The sequence below is a fragment of the Sorex fumeus genome, unplaced genomic scaffold (genome assembly GCF_029834395.1).
Source record: "Sorex fumeus unplaced genomic scaffold, SorFum_2.1 ptg000080l, whole genome shotgun sequence".
In the NCBI taxonomy this organism is placed as follows: domain Eukaryota; kingdom Metazoa; phylum Chordata; class Mammalia; order Eulipotyphla; family Soricidae; genus Sorex; species Sorex fumeus.
The window spans coordinates 3,860,099-3,877,619 of record NW_026606137.1 but is presented as its reverse complement, the minus strand read 5'-3'; the positions used below and the strand labels follow the sequence as shown (position 1 = coordinate 3,877,619).

The window sequence follows — 17,521 nt, the reverse complement described above, 5'->3', positions numbered from 1 at the left end:
AGGGTGTTGTGGTCTTCAGTGCAAGTGTTGAATGGTCTGGCTTACACTTTGGTGATAGCTTTTTGCAATGTGTCACCCTGTCAGGAGGGATGCTTTCTCAGTTGCTTGGACTGCCCATGGCCAGTTCTTTGCCTCACCTACGTTTGCAAGGTCCTGTGATTCACCATCTCAGCTCTAAGTCTAGGACAGGATTTCTGTACTCAAGATCTCTATCACTGGCATCTATCTAATGAAGCATTTCTCCTCAGGTCTTCCATGTGCTATCAGACACGTGTCCCCCCGAAAGATTGTGTGCACCACCAGGGCTCCAGGAAATGGGGCGAGGCTAGAGGCTCCTCAGCCAGGTGAGATTTTCATCAACACTGCTCAGGGACCTCTGGTTGCATTTTTTTCTCTGTTTCTTTTGTATTTTTTTTTTAAATTTTATTAGTGAAACATCATGAAGTACAGTTGTAGACTTACAAATTTTTGTGCTTGGGTTTCAGTGATAGCACAGTAGTAGGGCATTTGCCTTGTGCTCAGCCAGCCCGGCCGAGCCGGGTTCGATTCCTCCGCCCCTCTCGGACAGCCTGGCAAGCTACTGAGAGTATTCGATAGGCCAAACACAGTAACAAAAAGTCTCACAATGGAGATGTTACTGGGCCCGCTTAAGCAAATCGATGAACAAAGGGAGGACAGTGGCAGTGACAGGGACAGTGGGTTTCAGTTATACAATGATCAAGTACCCATCCCTCCACCAGTGCCCATACTCCACCACCACTGATCCCAGTATCCCTCTCACTCCCCATCCCCCCATCCCACCCTGCCTCTGCGACAGGGCATTCCCTTTCTTTCTCCCTCTCCTTCTGGTTGCATGTTTGGACCACTGAGAGCTGGCGAGCAGACATGGAGGTGTTTGTATTCTATCTCAAAGTTAGGATGGTTCACTCAGTGACCCAGGGTCAGTAGTGCCATATTTGGTGCTTTCCATTCAGACGGTTTTTCTTTTTTTTAAAGAACATCTCAAAATTTAATTATTTTTTAATTGAATCACAGTGAGATACACAGTTACAAAGTTTGACTTTCAGTCATATAATGTTCCAACACCGGTCCCCTCACCAGTGTACATTTTCCACCACCAATGTCCCCAGTTTCACTCCTGCCCTCAGTTTCCACTGCCCACCCCCTCACCTTTATGGCAGGCACTTTTCTTCTCTCTTAGAGAGGTTCTTCGCTCTAGCCCCAGCTAGAAGAATGAATGATCTTGGATCAGCTTAAGACTGTATCCAGGAAACACCAATGCACCAAAGAACATGATAGACACTCAATGCATCTTTTGCAAACCACAGCACCCAAAAGGAGAGAGAGAATAAACGGGAATGCCCTGCCACAGAGGCAGGGTGGGATGGGGGTGATGGGGGATGGGAGGAATGCTGGGAGCATTGGAGGTGGGGAATAGGCACCGGTGAAGGGATGGGTACTCAATCATTGCATAACTGAAACCCAAGCACAAAAATTTGAATGTCTACAACTGCACCTCATGCTGTTTCACGAATAAAATTAAAAAAAAAAAGATAATGCTATAGCACTGGAGGAAATCAACTCCTCCATGCATGGCCTCCCTCCACAGTCAGGGTTGGTTGCATGCTCGTATTTTAAGAAAATGGGATTATGAAAATAGAGTCTGCGATGATCTTAAGACAATGTCAAAAGAAAGTGTGCGAAACTTGCATTTGAAAAGGTTTTTTTTTTTTGGTCCTTGAAACATTATATGACTGAAACTTTTGCCAGTTAAACAATAGAATGGTGAAAAGGTAAGTCACATATACTCATTATTTCAGGAACCTGCTATCATTTGTTTCCTATGATAATTAACAGATTATCATGTTAATTATCTGGGCTGGAGCGATGATAGCACAGCAGGTAGGGTGTTTGCCTTGCACAGGGCTGACCCGGGTTTGATTCCTCCACCCCTCTCGGAGAGGCTGACAAGCTACCAAGAGTATCTCGCCTACATGGCAAAGCCTGGCAAGCTACCCGTGACTTTTTCAATATGCCCAAAACAGTAACAACAAGTCTCACAGTTTGTTGTGAGACGTTACTGGTGCCCGCTCGAGCAAATCACTGAACAACGGGAGGACAGTGCTACAGTGCTTCAGTACAGGTAGCTGTCTGCTATGGGAAAAGTGAAAAGTAAAATTAATTGTGTGATGGCCATCACATTCTTTGCCTAAAACGGAGGATTCTACCTGCTCTCTCCTTAAAGCTTCTATTTGTCATTGTTGACTGAAACCCAATCAAGAACAACTTTGTTACTGTGTACCTCACCGTGATTCAATAAACTTTTTTTTTCTTTTTGGGTCACACCCAGCGATGCACAGGGGTTACTCCTGGTTCATGCACTCAGGAATTACTCCTGGCTGTGCTTGGGGGACCATATGGGATGCTGGGAATAGAACCCGGGTCGGCCGCGTGCAAGGCAAACGCCCTACCCGCTGTGCTTTCACTCCAGCCCCTTCAATAAATTTTTTTTTTTAATTAGGTGATGTTGTTAGTACTAGCGTTGAGCAACTGAAACTCTCATATGCACTGCTGTGGAAACAAAATAATAAATAACTTTGAATATTAAAAGAAATGCTTCCACCTGGGCTGGAGAGGTAGTATGAGATAGCACAGGGGTTAGGGACTGTGCTTTGCCTGGGGCTGATGCCAGGTTCCATCTCCATCCAGCACTGCCTGGTTCCCCAAGGGGTCCCGAAGGCACTCAAGCACCATTCGGTGGCCTCGTAATCATGGATACTGGGGTCCCTGGCAGTCCGGCATCCTTGGGCCATTGGGACGCTTGTGGTGAGCGTTAGAACTGAAATCTGAAGTGTAGTTAGGGATTAAGGGCAGTCAGTATGTTAAGTAGCCTGCAACCACAGGCTAGATCTTTATCTGCCCCACAAGGGGCTGGCTTTACGGTTAAACTATAGACAGTGGGTTTCTCTCAAGAGACACATACACTTTCATGGAAAGTTGCCCAGTAGGTGAGAAACCTTTCTCCAGAAAAGCCATGTGGGTATGAAAATGCATGCAAATCTTTGACTTGGGCATTCTCTAGGTCCCAGACCTGCCATTTTGGCTCAGAGAAAACTGCCATCCACGGAAACAAAACAACTGAAGCAAGTGATGGGAGAGAATTTGTATTTCCTGTGTCAGCGAGGAAGCAGCCCTTCCCTCTTGGAGAGGCTCCTTGCTTTAGCTTCTTGGGTCTTTATGGGATAATTTCATGACAGCAGCTGTTCCTGAGAGTTAACAGTGTTTCTTATGAAGAGCTTCTGAAAGTAGCTTGGAAGTAGGGCAAATTGTTATGGAAAGTTCTCAGTGGTCTCCGAGGACATTTAGCAATGTCTGGTTACAGTGAGTGGGGGTGGTGGGGTTCTTGACCTCTAAAATGCAGAGGTCAGGGGTATAGCTAAACATTTGTTTATATACAGACTGGGTAGAATTATTTAGTTCCAAATATTAGTGGTGCTGAAGCTGAGAAACTGGTTTATTTTATTTCACTTTATTTCTTTGGTTTGGAGACTTGGATTTAATCCTTGTGGTTGTTCAGGACTTAATCCTGGCTCTGCATTCAGGGATCACTGTTGGTAGGATTTGGAGGACCAAATGCAGTGAAAGTGATGGAGGTGAGAGCCTGCTGTACTAATAAACAGGTTTAAAAATAATATTCTTTAAAATAAACTATTTTCCCCACTTTTTTTCTAGCAAGTTTTCCCTTTTCAAATTTGATAAGAAGCAAAAGTAATAGTTCAAAATGATGCAATATCCGGTACCACAAATATCCCTTATTAAGTCATTACTATATTTCAGGATCTTTGTTAATATCTCAAGTCTCTTTAACCACCTTCCCTGAATTACTAAATTATCTATTTTACCTAGTATTATTGGTACATGATTGACATGTAACTCAAATGTTGTTAATTTTTAGTATGTCATTTTAAATCCCGTTTTGTTGCATGAGGAAATGAAGTCATTAAGCAATTGGATTAAAGCAATACATCGAGGAAATCGTGAAGTTGAAATCTGAACCCAGAGCATGGTTTGCTCAGATTTATTTTATTTTAGGCACTTTGACTTAACAATACAAATGGTGGAGTTTGGAGTTTCATGAATAAAACATTCCAGCATCACACCCCTATCAGCATGTCCACTCCCCTCCATCATTATCCCAGTGTCCTTCCAACCAGTGGTCCAGTTCTCTCCATCATTATCCCCGTGTCGTTCCCACTGTCCTATTCCTCCCCAACACCCCATCATGGTAAGCTTCCTACTAAGGACCAGTTCTCAGTTTCTGTTGCTTCAAGCATTTGTTATTCCCTTACTGTTTCTTTATATTTCACATGAGAGATAATTCTGTGTCTGTCACTCTGCTTTGAATCCAGAAATTTGAAGTCAGGTTAGTATCCCCTATCAATGGCCCCTGTGTATACTGTCTCAGAATTTTCTTATAAAGTACGATGCAATAAATACATCAGAGACAATTGACATTGTCTAGCAAGTATGAGCAGTACACCATGTAATTTGTTTTGTGCGTGGAACTAAAAATGGACTCAAGAGCAGGTGAAAAAATTAAGAATTGCCAATATTTTTAGGGAAAGGGGCTTTAAAAAAATGTCTAGGCTGAACTGGTCCTTAAAGAATAGTAAAATCTAGTTCTGGGTTTAGGAATCATTAAACGACTCATTCACATGTTCCTCCTTTTATTCAACTGTAACATTTTTTTCCTCTTCCATATTTTTTTTCTCCAGGAATTTGTTCTCTTCTTCAGAATTTGCATTACAAAGGGGTTTCCTAGTCGTCTCTGGTTCTCTGAAAATATCACTTTTATGGTTTCTTTTCAATTCTCTTTCAAAGGGGCTATGCCCTGTACATATTTTCTGCTTTCCTGAACACCTGCCCAGTTATATAGATGTCTGGATATGGCCAGCCCTTCTAGGTCCCAGCTGACTCATCTCTTCAGAGAATTCCTAGATCATCTTTGATGCTGTACCCCGAAGGAAAGTGGTTTCCCAAGTAAGAGAAGATTTCTTCTGTTGTTGACCAAGTTTGGATGTCTTTTAGGCAATCGAGGGCTCCTTTTTGAAGTTGGAGATGCTGAAGAGGATGCAGGCCTGACTGAGACCACTTCTGGATACAGCTGGCAAATTGTACCTAACGCCAGTTCTCCATTTGGATTTTGGTCAAACGAAGGACAACCTTTCAGGTGTGTTTTGGAAAAAAAGTGGAAATAAATATCCAAATCATCTTTAAAAATATTTTTTTCCCCTAGAATGCCCGGCTGGCCTCTAAGCCATGGAGTAATCCTCCTGGTACTGATCTCGGCTATTTTTGGCTCAGATAGAGAAGGGAGCACCAAATAAAGGGTTTTGGGAGGATCCTCCCAGGATGGGAGAAGCATGCGGAAAGTAGACTATAGACTAAACATGATTGTCACCCATTGCCTCTTTTGCAAACCACAACACCCAAAAGGAGAGAGAGAACAAAAGGGAATGCCCTGCCACAGAGGCAGGGTGGGGTGGGGGGATGGGTGTGGGAGGGATACTGGGATCCGTGGTGGTGGGAAATGGGCACTGGTGGAGGGATGGGTATTTGATCATTATATAACTGAAACCCAAGCACAAAAATCTGTAAGTCTACAACTGTACCTCATAGTGTTTCACTAATAAAAAATAAAAAAATTTAAAAATATATTTTTTTATTGAATCATTGTGAGATCGACCATTACAAAGTTATTCATAATTGGGTTTCAGTCACACAGTGTTCCAACTCTCATCCCTCCACCCGTGTACATTTCCCAGCATCAAAACCATCTTTATTATCATAAACGAGGTTTTCAGAGGAGAATTTATAATAGTCTCTAATTCGACGGCAACAGGTTTGATCTTTGTTTGATCTTTGATCCAACGCTTAGCACAGACCCTTCCCTTATAAGGTGTATGCTAAATTTTGAGCAACATGTAACATTGATCATGGCAGAGTCTGGCAAACTCCCCGTGGCGTACCCAATATGCCAAATACCAGTAACAATGATGGGTCTCATTCTCCTAAAGAGCCTTGAATATAATCTCAGGGCTAGGATGAAGGAGACATTACTGGGGCCTGCTCGAGGCAATTGACAATTAACAGGATGATTTGTGATTGTGATTTGTGATGCAACATTGATATTTTCTACCTTATACATAGTTTCACCATGTAATCTTTATTAATTGCAACACTGGGCTGAGCAGGCCAGAGAATTTGGTAGATACTAGCACATAGCTGCAGACACATGGTTGAGATGCTGAATGAACATTTGCCGTATGTCAAGGAAAGTTGAAAACATTTTCCTTGGAGTTTGAGGGTGCAGAGGCTAAGGAACAAATTTGGAAACAGCCATTTTGGTTTTTCTTTTACATTTTATTTATTTATTTATTTATTTTATTTTTAAATTTTTGCTGCAGGTTGACTTTAGGTTGACCTTGCAACCACTCATGTACTTTTGGAACATGGCCGACCCGAGTTCGATTCCTCCACCCCTCTCGGAGAGCCCGGCAAGCTACCGAGAGTATCTCGCCCGCACAGCAGAGCCTGGCAAGCTGCCCGTGACGTATTCGATATGCCAGACACAGTAACAACAAAGTCTCCAATGGAGACGTTACTGGGCCCGCTCGAGCAAATCGATGATCAACGGGAGGGCCTTACCTTAGCTTACCTTTAGATTTTTATTAGTGAAACACCATGAGGTACAGTTGTAGACTTACAAATTTTTGTGCTTGGGTTTCAGTTATACAATGATAGAATACCCATCCCTCCACCAGTGCCTATTTCCCACCACCAAGGATCCCAGTATCTCTCCCACCCCCCACCCCCCCACATCCCACCCTGCCACTGTGTCAGGGTATTCCCTTTTGTTCTCTCTCTCTCCTTTTGGGTCCTGTGGTTTGCAAGAGAGGCATTGAGTGGCAATCATGTTTGGTCTAGAGTCTACTTTCAGCATGCTTCTCCCATCCTGGGAGGATCCTCCCAACACCCTTTATTTGGTGCTCCCTTCTCTATCTGAGCTCCCTTTCCCCCCTAGCATGTGTGGATGGCCTCCAAGCCATGGGTCAAAATTCCTGATACTAATCTCAGCCATTCTTGGGTGTTAGTTTCCTATTTTGTTACTTTATGCTCCCCTGATGAACGCAATCTTTCTGTGTCTATCCCACTCTTTTAGACTCATTTCACTTAACATGATACTTTCCATGTAGTACCACTTGTATGTAAGTTTCATGACTTCATTTTTTTCTAACAGCTACATAGTACTGGGCTATGTATAGGGCTGGAGCGATAGCACAGCGGTAGGGCGTTTGCCTTGCATGCAGCCAACATGGCCGACCCGAGTTCGATTCCTCCGCCCCTCTCGGAGAGCCCGGCAAGCTACCGAGAGTATCTCGCCTGCACGGCAGAGCCTGGCAAGCTCCCCATGACGTATTCGATATGCCAAACACAGTAACAACAAAGTCTCCAATGGAGACGTTACTGGGCCCCCTCGAGCAAATCAATGATCAACGGGAGGGCCTTTACCTACCTTTTTACCTTTACATAGTACTCCATTGTGTAAATGTACCAAAGGGAAACAGCCATTTTGTGTGGAATATTGCCACAATGGCTGGTGATGGCAGGGGGATATCTGAGTTTCACTGGGTTAATGAAAACAGGCAATAGATCTCTTCTGAAAGTGGAGTGACATAGAAGGAACTTTTGAAGTGGGCAGGGGTTGAGGGGGGGAGGATATAACTGGAGAACTCAGATCATCTGCTTGGTACAGATTCAGGTAACTGTTCCTTCTTGTCATGCAAGCAAATAATGCGTAAGAGGCAACCGTGTGCTGGTTGGGAGATTCAGAACTCTGTTGCCCTCATAAAGCTGTGCTCCTCTGCCTTTCAGAGCACGGCTCCGTGGGTTCTTCATGGCCCCAGAGACAAACAATTACACGTTCTGGATTCAGGCAGACAGCCCAGCTTCCCTCTACTTCAGTCAATCAGAGGATCCAAGGGCCAAGGTACTTCCTTTCTTTTATTTTTCCTTTGTAATCCCATCAACGGCCAAGACTCAGAGAATATAAAAACCAGCTCCCGGAAAAGAACAGTGCAGTCTCCTGCCCCCGCGCCCGGCTGTCCTCGCTGGGGCCCCTTGGAGGGGAGCAGGTTGAGCTTTCCTCCCTGTCCCGACCAGGGCTCCGGCAGCAGAAGACCTCCAGGACCAGCCACCACCATGCTGAGACCACTCTCCGCACACCTGAAGGTACCAGCAGAGGAACAAAGGCAAGCGGGTCCCGGGGCTGAGATCTCCAAGCCTACTCAGGTCGGGGCTGAGCATCCTCCACCCAGATCCTCCGAATTCCAGTAGGCGGGGGTCACACCCACCAACTGGTCCTCTGGCACCGTGTAATCCCATCAACGGCCAAGACTCAGAGACTATAAAACCCAGCTCCTGGAAGAGAACAGTGCAGACATCTTATTATGACATCTTATTATCTCATTCCTATTTTGGACAAACTGGCAGGCTACCGCATGTAAACTGCCCACAGGGCAGAGTCTGGCAAACTCCCCGTGACGTACCAAATATGCCAAATACCAGTAACAATGATGGGTCTCATTCTCCTAAAGAGCCTTGAATATAGCACTTTCTTAAAAATCTCAGGGCTAGAATGAAGGAGACGTTACTGGGGCCTGCTCGAGCAATTGACGAATAACAGGATGGTCATGATTCGTGATTGTTGCCATTCCTTCTGAAAACAAAACTTAGAAAAGAATCAAAATAAAGCTCATGTGTTCTACAGATAAGTAACCAAGAATTTTTACTAAGCTATTAAGTAACCAAGAATTTTTTTTTTCTTTTTGGGTTACACCCGGCGATGCACAGGGACTACTCCTGGCTCTGAGCTCAGGAATTACCCCTGGCTGTGCTCAGGGGACCATATGGCTGCTGGGAATCGAACCCGGGTCGGTCGCATGCAAGGCAAACGCCCTACCCGCTGTGCTATTGCTCCAGCCCAGTAATCAAGAAATTTTTGTTTGTTTGTTTGTTTGTTTTGGTAAGGGTAGTGGTTTTTATTTAGACTATTTTAATCAAGGCTTTTGAATTGTTGAAAAGAATTTGCCTTCCATTTAGTGAGTAGTGAGACATGATACATCTAAGATAAATCTTTAAATTTTCATTTGTTTGTTTTTTGGCCATACCTGGCCAAGCTCAGGGCTTACCCCTGGCCTATACTCAGGGATCAATCCTATTGAACCCAGGACACCTGTATGCAAGGAAAATGCTGTACCCACTATACTACTGCTCTAGACCTTAGATATATAATTTTTAAAGCATCTATGTGGGCTATATATCTTTATCTCTAATTTTCCAGATCCAGGAAATTAAGACTTAAGCAAGACTGCATGTCTGATCCAGGACCACTGGACCACTGTATAAGACTTAAACATAGATTTGTCCTACTACAAATCTTATTTGTTTACCCCGCTAATTTTGAGTAGACTTCTAGCCAGTCTTATGCAGGAATATTATATTTTCTTTGAAGATAAGAATGGAAAATTTTCAACAAATTCCAAACCTCACCAGTACCATTGACAAAGAATGACATATCTCTCTCCCTGCCCCCCTCAAATTATTCTTATGCCTTTGTGAAATTGCTTTGCCAATAGACTAAAGATATATGTATGGAATCAAGTCATCCGAGGTGTCTCAGTTTGCTTAATACCGCTATGAGCACAATCACAATCAATCACAACCATCCTGTTATTCGTCGATTGCCTCGAGCAGGCCCCAGTAAGGTCTCCTTCATCCTAGCCCTGAGATTTTTTTAAAAAGTGCCATATTCAAGGCTCTTTCAGAATTAGGAGAATGAGACCCATCATTGTTACTGGTATTTGGCATATTGGGTACGCCACGGGAAGTTTGCCAGACTCTGCCATGTGGGCAGGTTACATTCGGTAGCCTGCCAGTTTGTCCAAAGTAGGAATGAGATGACAAGATGTCCCGCGGCCGCGAATGTGGCTGCGCACTTCTGGGAGCTGGATTTTACAGTCTCTGAGTCTTGGCCGCTGATGGGATTACATGGCTCCAGGGGGCCAGTTGGTGGGTGTGACCCCTGCCTATTGGAATTTGGAGGATCTGGGTGGAGGATGCTCAGCCCCTATCCGAGTAGGCTTGGAGATCTCGGCCGGCCCTGGGATCCGCGTGCCTTTGTTCCTCTGCCAGTACCTTCATGTGTGCGAAGAGTGGTCTCAGCATGGTGGTGGCTGGTTCTGGAGGTCTTTGGCTGCCGGAGCCCTGGTCGGGGCGGGGAGGAAAGCTCGACCCGTTCCCCTCCAAGGGGCTCCGGCGAGGACAGCCAGGCGCAGGGGCAGGAGACTCTGCGCTGTTCTCTTCCGGGAGCTGGGCTTTATAAAGCTATGAGCACAGTCAATCGAGGGTTTAAGTTGGTTTAAATATGTCCCCAGAGTCTCATCTGATTACTGCTCAGAGGAGGGACACGGAGATAGGGAGTCAGAGAACAGGTGTAAAGGGAAGGAAGAGAGGGATCCGTGTAAGAGAGAGAGATGACAGAGGGAGAATTAAGAACTAGAGTGATTGGGTTAACTTCTTGGAAAAATCAGAGCAGTCCTAAAATTGCTTGTTGGTTGCTGTTCAGCCACTGAGTGAGAGATGCCTAGAAGTGTCCCACACATGTCATTGATGACAATATGTTTATTCGGACACAGGTGAAAGTGGCATCTATCAGGGAGGGCATTGCTGACTGGTTTGACTCTTGGGAGCAGAATGAGAATGAAGGGATTTGGCAACAGAAGACTCCCAAGTTGGAGCTGTCCCATGGAGCCAGGTACTACTTGGAAGCGGAGCAGAATGGGAAAGCCCCCAGCAGGGGGATGAGAATTGGCGTGCAGATCCACAACACCTGGCTGAACCCCGAGGTGATCAACACTTACCTTCGAGAGAAGCATCAGATCAGAGTCCATGCCAAGAGGCTTCCAGAAATCCAGGTCTGTGACTCCTATCCTACTACCATGGGGTTTGATTCAGGGACTAAATTCTGGAAGGAATATAATCTTGCCTATGGGGAAGGTCAATTGGCTGAAGCCTGGAGACCTAGGTTATGATGCCAACTCTGCTGTCAGAGAAATAGGTGCTCTCTCCAAAGGACTGTGAGTTCATTGAAAAGTCCAAAGTCTTATTATGGATATGATCTTACTCATCTCATGGAATTGGTTCTGTAAAATTGGTTTTGTAAAATTAAGTTCTGATAAATCTTCTTTTGAAAACCTAGCCCCCAAGGTAGAGCTAAGGTCTTACACACACACAGACACACACACACACACACACACAAATACATACACGAACGCACCTACGCACACATGCACGTGTATGTTTATGTAGCAGAATTTGCAGCTTCTTGGATCCGGGTCTGGTCAGGTCCTGTTTTGACATAGGCTGTTTTTTTTTTCTCCTAAGTCAACTTGTTAATACCAAGCATGATTTTCTCTATTGTGCCCCATATTTTTTTGAACAATATTGATAGAGATGACTTTTAGTCGTTTTTTGAAGGTAAACAAAGATAAATCAACATGGACACTGCTCTCAATGTTTTGCAGTTTAATATAAATAGGTATACAGGTGCCATAGAACAAAGTAGAAAACAATAGGAAAAAAAGGAATTCAGTTACCTAGATTTTCTTGCAGAGCAAAACTATAATTAGTGGAGCAGTCTGTTGGAAATGAAGGAGAGACTACATATCTCTTTCTTACTCCTTTTCCTCTCCTTCCCTCCCCTCCTCCTTTCTTCTCTTTCTCTTCTTTTAGTTTTTTTTTTTGTTTTGGTTTTTGGGCCACACCTGGCAATGCTTAGGAGTTTACTCCTGACTCTGCCCTCAGGAATCACTCCTGGTGGTATTTCAGGGACCAAATGGGATGACTGGGATTGATCGTGGGTCAACTGTATGTAAGGCAAGTGCCCTGTCCTCTGTACTATCTCTTTGGTCCCTCATCTTCATTTTTTTTTTTTTTGTGGAGGGGGGGAGAATCACACCCTGTGTTTCTTGGGAACTATTTCTGGCTTTCTGCTTAGAAGACACCTCTGGTAGTTCTGGGGAGACCAAATATGGTGTCCGGGATAGAACCAGTATCATTATAATGCAAGACAGGCACCTTACTTTCTCTACAATCTCTCAGCCCTGGCTAAGCTTTTGAGGGCCTGATGCCACAGGGCTGCCAGCTCACCCCAGGAGAGAGTCCCTGAAAGTGAGCTATCAGTGGCAAAATGTAAGCCTTATATCAAAAAGAAAAACGTGGATCAATAGGAGATAGTTGTGTGTGTATTTCAAGGAAAATGTTCATGTGGCAATTACACTTGTGTTCTCCAGGAATGTCTAAATGATCATGAGACAGACAATAATAAAATGTTTGATTTTTTTACAGTATGAAAAATAGCATTAAACCAATGGATGACTTGGATGGACTCTCTGGCTTTTAATGAGAATGTCATTTATTCCTGTCACCCTTGACTTTGTAGATGCTGACAGTGACTGGAAATGGGCATTTTCTCCTGATATGGGACAATGTCTCTAGTCAGCCAATGGTTGCCAATGCCACAGCCCACCAGGTGGGAAGCTTCTTCAACTGAAGAGTGGCGGGAAGGAGAGGGGAGGTCGACGTGTCCATCATACTCACCTCTATTGGTTTCCTTAATAGATTCAAACAGCCATTGAGGAGTTACTTGCAGTCAAATGTCAATTGGAACCCCTTTCGGCAAACACCCTCCTCCGACTCGGATTCGAACAAGGTACTGCATCTGAATGGACAACAAATCAGACCTTGGTCATTATTTCTTTTTGCTTTCTTTGTAAAATGGGAATTGTATTTATTTGTTACTGTGTCTGGCATATCGAATACTCTCGGTAGCTTGCCGGGCTCTCCGAGAGGGGTGGAGGAATCGAACTCGGGTCAGCCATGTTGGCCGCTTGTAAGGCGAACGCCCTACCCGCTGTGCTATTTATTTATTCATTCATTCATTTATTCATTTTTCTTTTTGGGTCACATCGGCAATACACAGGGGTTACTCCTGGCTTTGCACTCAGGAATTACTCCTGGCGGTGCTTGGGGGACCAGATGGGATGCTCAGAATTGAACTCTGATCGACCAAGTGCAAGGCAAATGCCCTACCTGCTGTGCTAGAGCTCCAGTCCAGGAATTGTCTTTAATTTCCTCTCCAAGGTGCTCCCCAAGTCAGATGAAGCAATAGAAATCGGGTTTGAACACCGAGTGACTATGACTTTATCTCCAGGCCCAGGAGGGCACTGTTCGACGTGGGCATTAGAGGAAGATAAAGGGTGGAGAGGTACCCTAGGCCATTAGTTGGAGCAAAGTACTACTCATCCCCTGAGTGGGAGATGGGACAAATGATATGGGGATGTCGAGAGAGAAATAGAACTTGAATGAATTCCTAAGTATGTATCTTATTTAAGTCAAATTGCATTTCAAATAAAGGACTTATGACAAAAGAGGGTCATCTTACCCAGTGCTTAAAATATAAGGGTGTATCTTAATGTTTTTAACCCCTTGCCCCACAAGGGTAGATTTTTTTAGTAATCTGCTCAGGTTTATTAAATTAATCTTGGTATGCCATTATGCAATTTTGCTTATCAATAGGTTTTTTTTTTTCATGGTCCACAAGGAAAAGGATAATCAGTGTTTGATGCTCTGAAGCACTACACAAGTTTCTCTAGCTGGACCTTTTCACAGTTGGGAGGAATGTGCCAATCGAGCCCCTTACACCACCTTATACCCCCCTTTACCCCTCCACCTCTTATCCCTACCTGGCTTGCTTCGGAACTGCAGAGGCTATAACGCAGGTCCCCAAACCACTTCCTGCACAGGGATGAGAAAGCTTCGTTTTGTTTAACATCAATGCCAATCTTCCCATTTTATCCAAACTACATCCAGGCCTAGACGTTTCCAGCTCTGATGGGCAGCTCACCAGTAGGACAGAGCCCTTCTGTGGAAGATATAGCCTCTCCCAGCCTCGACATCTTGTCTTGATTCCCCTGACTGCCCCCCAGGGCTACTGGCTCCATCAGTATTCACAGGTAAGTAGGAAAGGTCTCCTGCTTCTAAACAGGATGGGAGGGAGGCGCCCCTATTGTCTGGGTGTGAGATTAAAGAAAAAGGATCAGGATATATTCCCAGAAGTGATATTGTGGGGTCAAATGGAAGCTCGGTTTCTAGTTTTGTAAGGAATGCCTGTATTGTTATCCAAAATGGCTGGACCAGCCAGCATTCCCACCAACAATAAAAGAGAATCCCTTCTCCCCCACCAGTAGAAATGACATCTGCACCTGTATGTTCGTTGTAGCACTGTTCACAATAGCCAGAATCTGGAAACAACTTAAGTCTCTGAGAACAGATGACTGGTTGAAGAAACTATGGTACATCTACACAGAGGAATACTATGCAGTTGTTAGGAAGGAAGAAGTCATGAAATTTGATTATAAGTGGATGGTCATGGAGAGTATCATGCCAAGTGAAATGAGTCAGAAAGAGAGGGACAGACATAGAAGGACTACAATCATTTGTGGAATATAAAATATCATGAGACTAATATCCAAGGACAATAGAGACAAGACCAGGAAGATTGCTCCACCATTGGAAGCCTGCCTTATGAGCTGGGGGAGAAGGCAGCTGGGATAGAGAAGGGATCACTAAGTCAATGATGGTTGGAGGGATTGCTTGGGATGGGAGATGTATACTGAAAGCATTATATAAAGAAAAATAAAAGAAAAAGGAGCATAGTTTCTGTGACGTGCTCAAGGTGTTCGGGACTCCGTTGCTGTTTCAAATGTGAACTTAGAGCGCTTGTTATGAGGAATGTCACTGTCCTCCTGTTGTTCATCGATTTGCTCGAGTGGGCCCAGTAACGTATCCATTGGAGACTTCGTTGTTACTGTGTTTGGCATATCGAATACATCACGGGTAGCCTGCCAGGCTCTGCCATGTGGGCGAGATACTCTCGGTAGCTTGCTGGGCTCTCCAAGAGGGGCGGAAGAATCGAACTTGGGTCAGCCATGTTGGCTGCATGCAAGGCAAACGCCCTACCGCTGTGCTATCGCTCTAGCCCATTATGAGGAAATGCCTTTGTATTCCAGGTGAGAGCAGTGGAACATTCTCGATGCTCTCTCGTCTTTGTTCTTTTTGGGTCTGAGTGCAGACAACGGAGAGAGATTCTGCTTTTGAATTGTGACACCAGATGCTGAAAGCCCTTGGGGTTTTCTAGGTTTGCTCATTTGTGAAGTGGGTGAAATACGATGTCTCTCTGGGATTGTGGTGGCGATGTGAGCTTCTGGTCGTGGCTTCCAGGCCTTCCCTAGTTGTGCTCCGGGGGAGCTGGGACTAAACGGTGGAGACGGAGACCCTCACTTCCCTTTAGCTTTCCTTCTGTAGTAGGGCTTCATAAACGTTCCTTACTTTTTTTTTTTAAAATTTTTTTTATTAGTGAAACACCATGAGGTACAGTTGTAGACTTACAAGTTTTTGTGCTTGAGTTTCAGTTATACAATGACCAAGCACCCATCCCTCCACCAGCGCCCATCCTCCACCACCATGGGTCCCAGCATCCTTCCCACCCCCCATCCCCCCCATCCCACCCTGCCTCTGTGGCAGAGCATTCCCCCTTGATCTCTCTCTCTTCTTTAGGGTCCTGTGTTTTGCAAGAGAGGCATTGAGTGGCAGTCATGTTTGGTCTATAGTCTACTTTCAGCATGCTTCTCCTACCCTGGGAGGATTTTCAAAACACCCTTTATTTGGTGCTCTCTTCTCTATCTGAGCTTCCTTTTCCCCTAGCACGTGTGGCTGGCCTCCAAGTTATGGAGCAAAATTCTTGGTACTAATCTCGGCCATTCCTGGGTGTTATTCTCCTATTTTGTTGCTTTATGTTCCCCAGATGAATGCAATCTTTCTGTGTCTATCCCTTTCTTTCTGACTCATTTCGCTTAATATGATACTTTCCATTAGACTTAGAAATTTTTGTGCTTGGGTTTCAGTTATACAATGATCAAACACCCATTCTTCCACCAGCGCCCATCCTCCACCATTATGGGTCCCAACATCCTTCCCACCCCCATCCCTCCCATCCCACCCTGCCTCTGTGGCAGGGCATTCCCCCTTGATCTCTCTCTCTTCTTTTGGGTCCTGTGTTTTGCAAGAGAGGCATTGAGTGGCAATCATGTTTGGTCTATCGTCTACTTTCAGCATGCTTCTCCCACCCTGGGAGGATCCTCACAACACCCTTTATTTGGTGCTCTCTTCTCTATCTGAGTTTCCTTTTCCCCTAGCACGTGTGGCTGGCCTCCAAGTTATGGAGCAAAATTCATGGCACTAATCTCAGCCATTCCTGGGTGTTAGTCTCCTTACGTTTTTTTATGTGACCCCTAAAATATAGGTATATAACATAGGTCTGTAAAGGTAACATTTACTGGCAGTAAGTCATCAGTTTATTTTAAAAAGTAATTTAAAAATAAATGTCAAAAGTTTTCTTTTTTTGCTAATCTCCAAACTCAGGTTTGTGAAGTCACCTGGGGTCGAGTCCCACAGTTTAATATGCCATAGCAGAGCTTCCAACGGGGGTGCGTTTCACCCCTCTGAAGACTCACAGCAAACAGAGCGTTCGGGGTGGAACAACTGTGGAAGTGGTCCTGGCAGTCAGTGGGGAGGAACTTTCCGGGGCGCTTAACATCTTACAAGGCAGCGAACACCCCCTTAGCAAAGAGTGACCCAATTCAAAGCCAACAGAGTTGGGGCCGCTGCTTGAAAGAGTTCTCGTGCCAAATAATGCAGAAAAAGAAACCTGGCATGCCGGGGAGTTGAGTTTCAGAACTGAATCACAGAGCTAAAGAGGTTCGATTCAAGACTGCACAGATCTCTGGGTCAGAAAGGGGCTTTCTCCGTCAGATGCCAGTAACTCACTTCTAAGCATAGTGCCAGGCAGTCGGTAACTCTCTGATCTCTTTATGAGTTCCTACACTGTAGCTCTATGCCACTTTTTGTTGAATAAATAACCACACAAGCTATTTGTTTCTTCAGCTAGACTGAGAAGCCCAGGGAGTCAGGAACTGGGCGATTCCCTCCCTCACAGCCTCTGATGGGGACCCTGAACTCCCCTCACGACTCATGGGCCTCGGGGTAGTGATCCAAGAGTTGAAACTCTTCTTTGCTGTTAACAGCTGTGCATGGCATTCAAGGGCCACATACAGGATCTCCTGAAGGTGACCCTGTACTTCACAACTGACTTTCAAAGCAGCATGAGGAAGAATATCACCTGTGACTGGCATCTCCCCCGCCCTGATCCCAGCAAGTACGAAGCGTGGTGTGGATTCTGTGTTCTGGGCCCACAGGCTCTTTGGGGAACAGTAACTCATCTGAGGGATTACTGGCCTTTCATGTCTAGACCTGGGCTACTAATTCGGGGCCTTGTGCATTA

The 17,521-nt window shown here is 44.9% G+C and overlaps 1 protein-coding gene across 1 annotated transcript in view; it reads left to right on the top strand.

The window, feature by feature from the left end:
• PKHD1 (PKHD1 ciliary IPT domain containing fibrocystin/polyductin) overlaps nucleotides 1–17,521 on the top strand; it is a 579,380-nt gene that overhangs the window by 31,606 nt on the left and 530,253 nt on the right. The window contains exons 12-19 of the mRNA XM_056130637.1: nucleotides 249–344; nucleotides 5,089–5,230; nucleotides 7,936–8,050; nucleotides 10,758–11,036; nucleotides 12,563–12,652; nucleotides 12,742–12,832; nucleotides 13,993–14,135; nucleotides 17,265–17,395. Of these exons, the coding sequence (XP_055986612.1) occupies nucleotides 249–344; nucleotides 5,089–5,230; nucleotides 7,936–8,050; nucleotides 10,758–11,036; nucleotides 12,563–12,652; nucleotides 12,742–12,832; nucleotides 13,993–14,135; nucleotides 17,265–17,395 (1,087 nt within the window). The remainder of the gene's footprint in view (nucleotides 1–248; nucleotides 345–5,088; nucleotides 5,231–7,935; nucleotides 8,051–10,757; nucleotides 11,037–12,562; nucleotides 12,653–12,741; nucleotides 12,833–13,992; nucleotides 14,136–17,264; nucleotides 17,396–17,521) is intronic.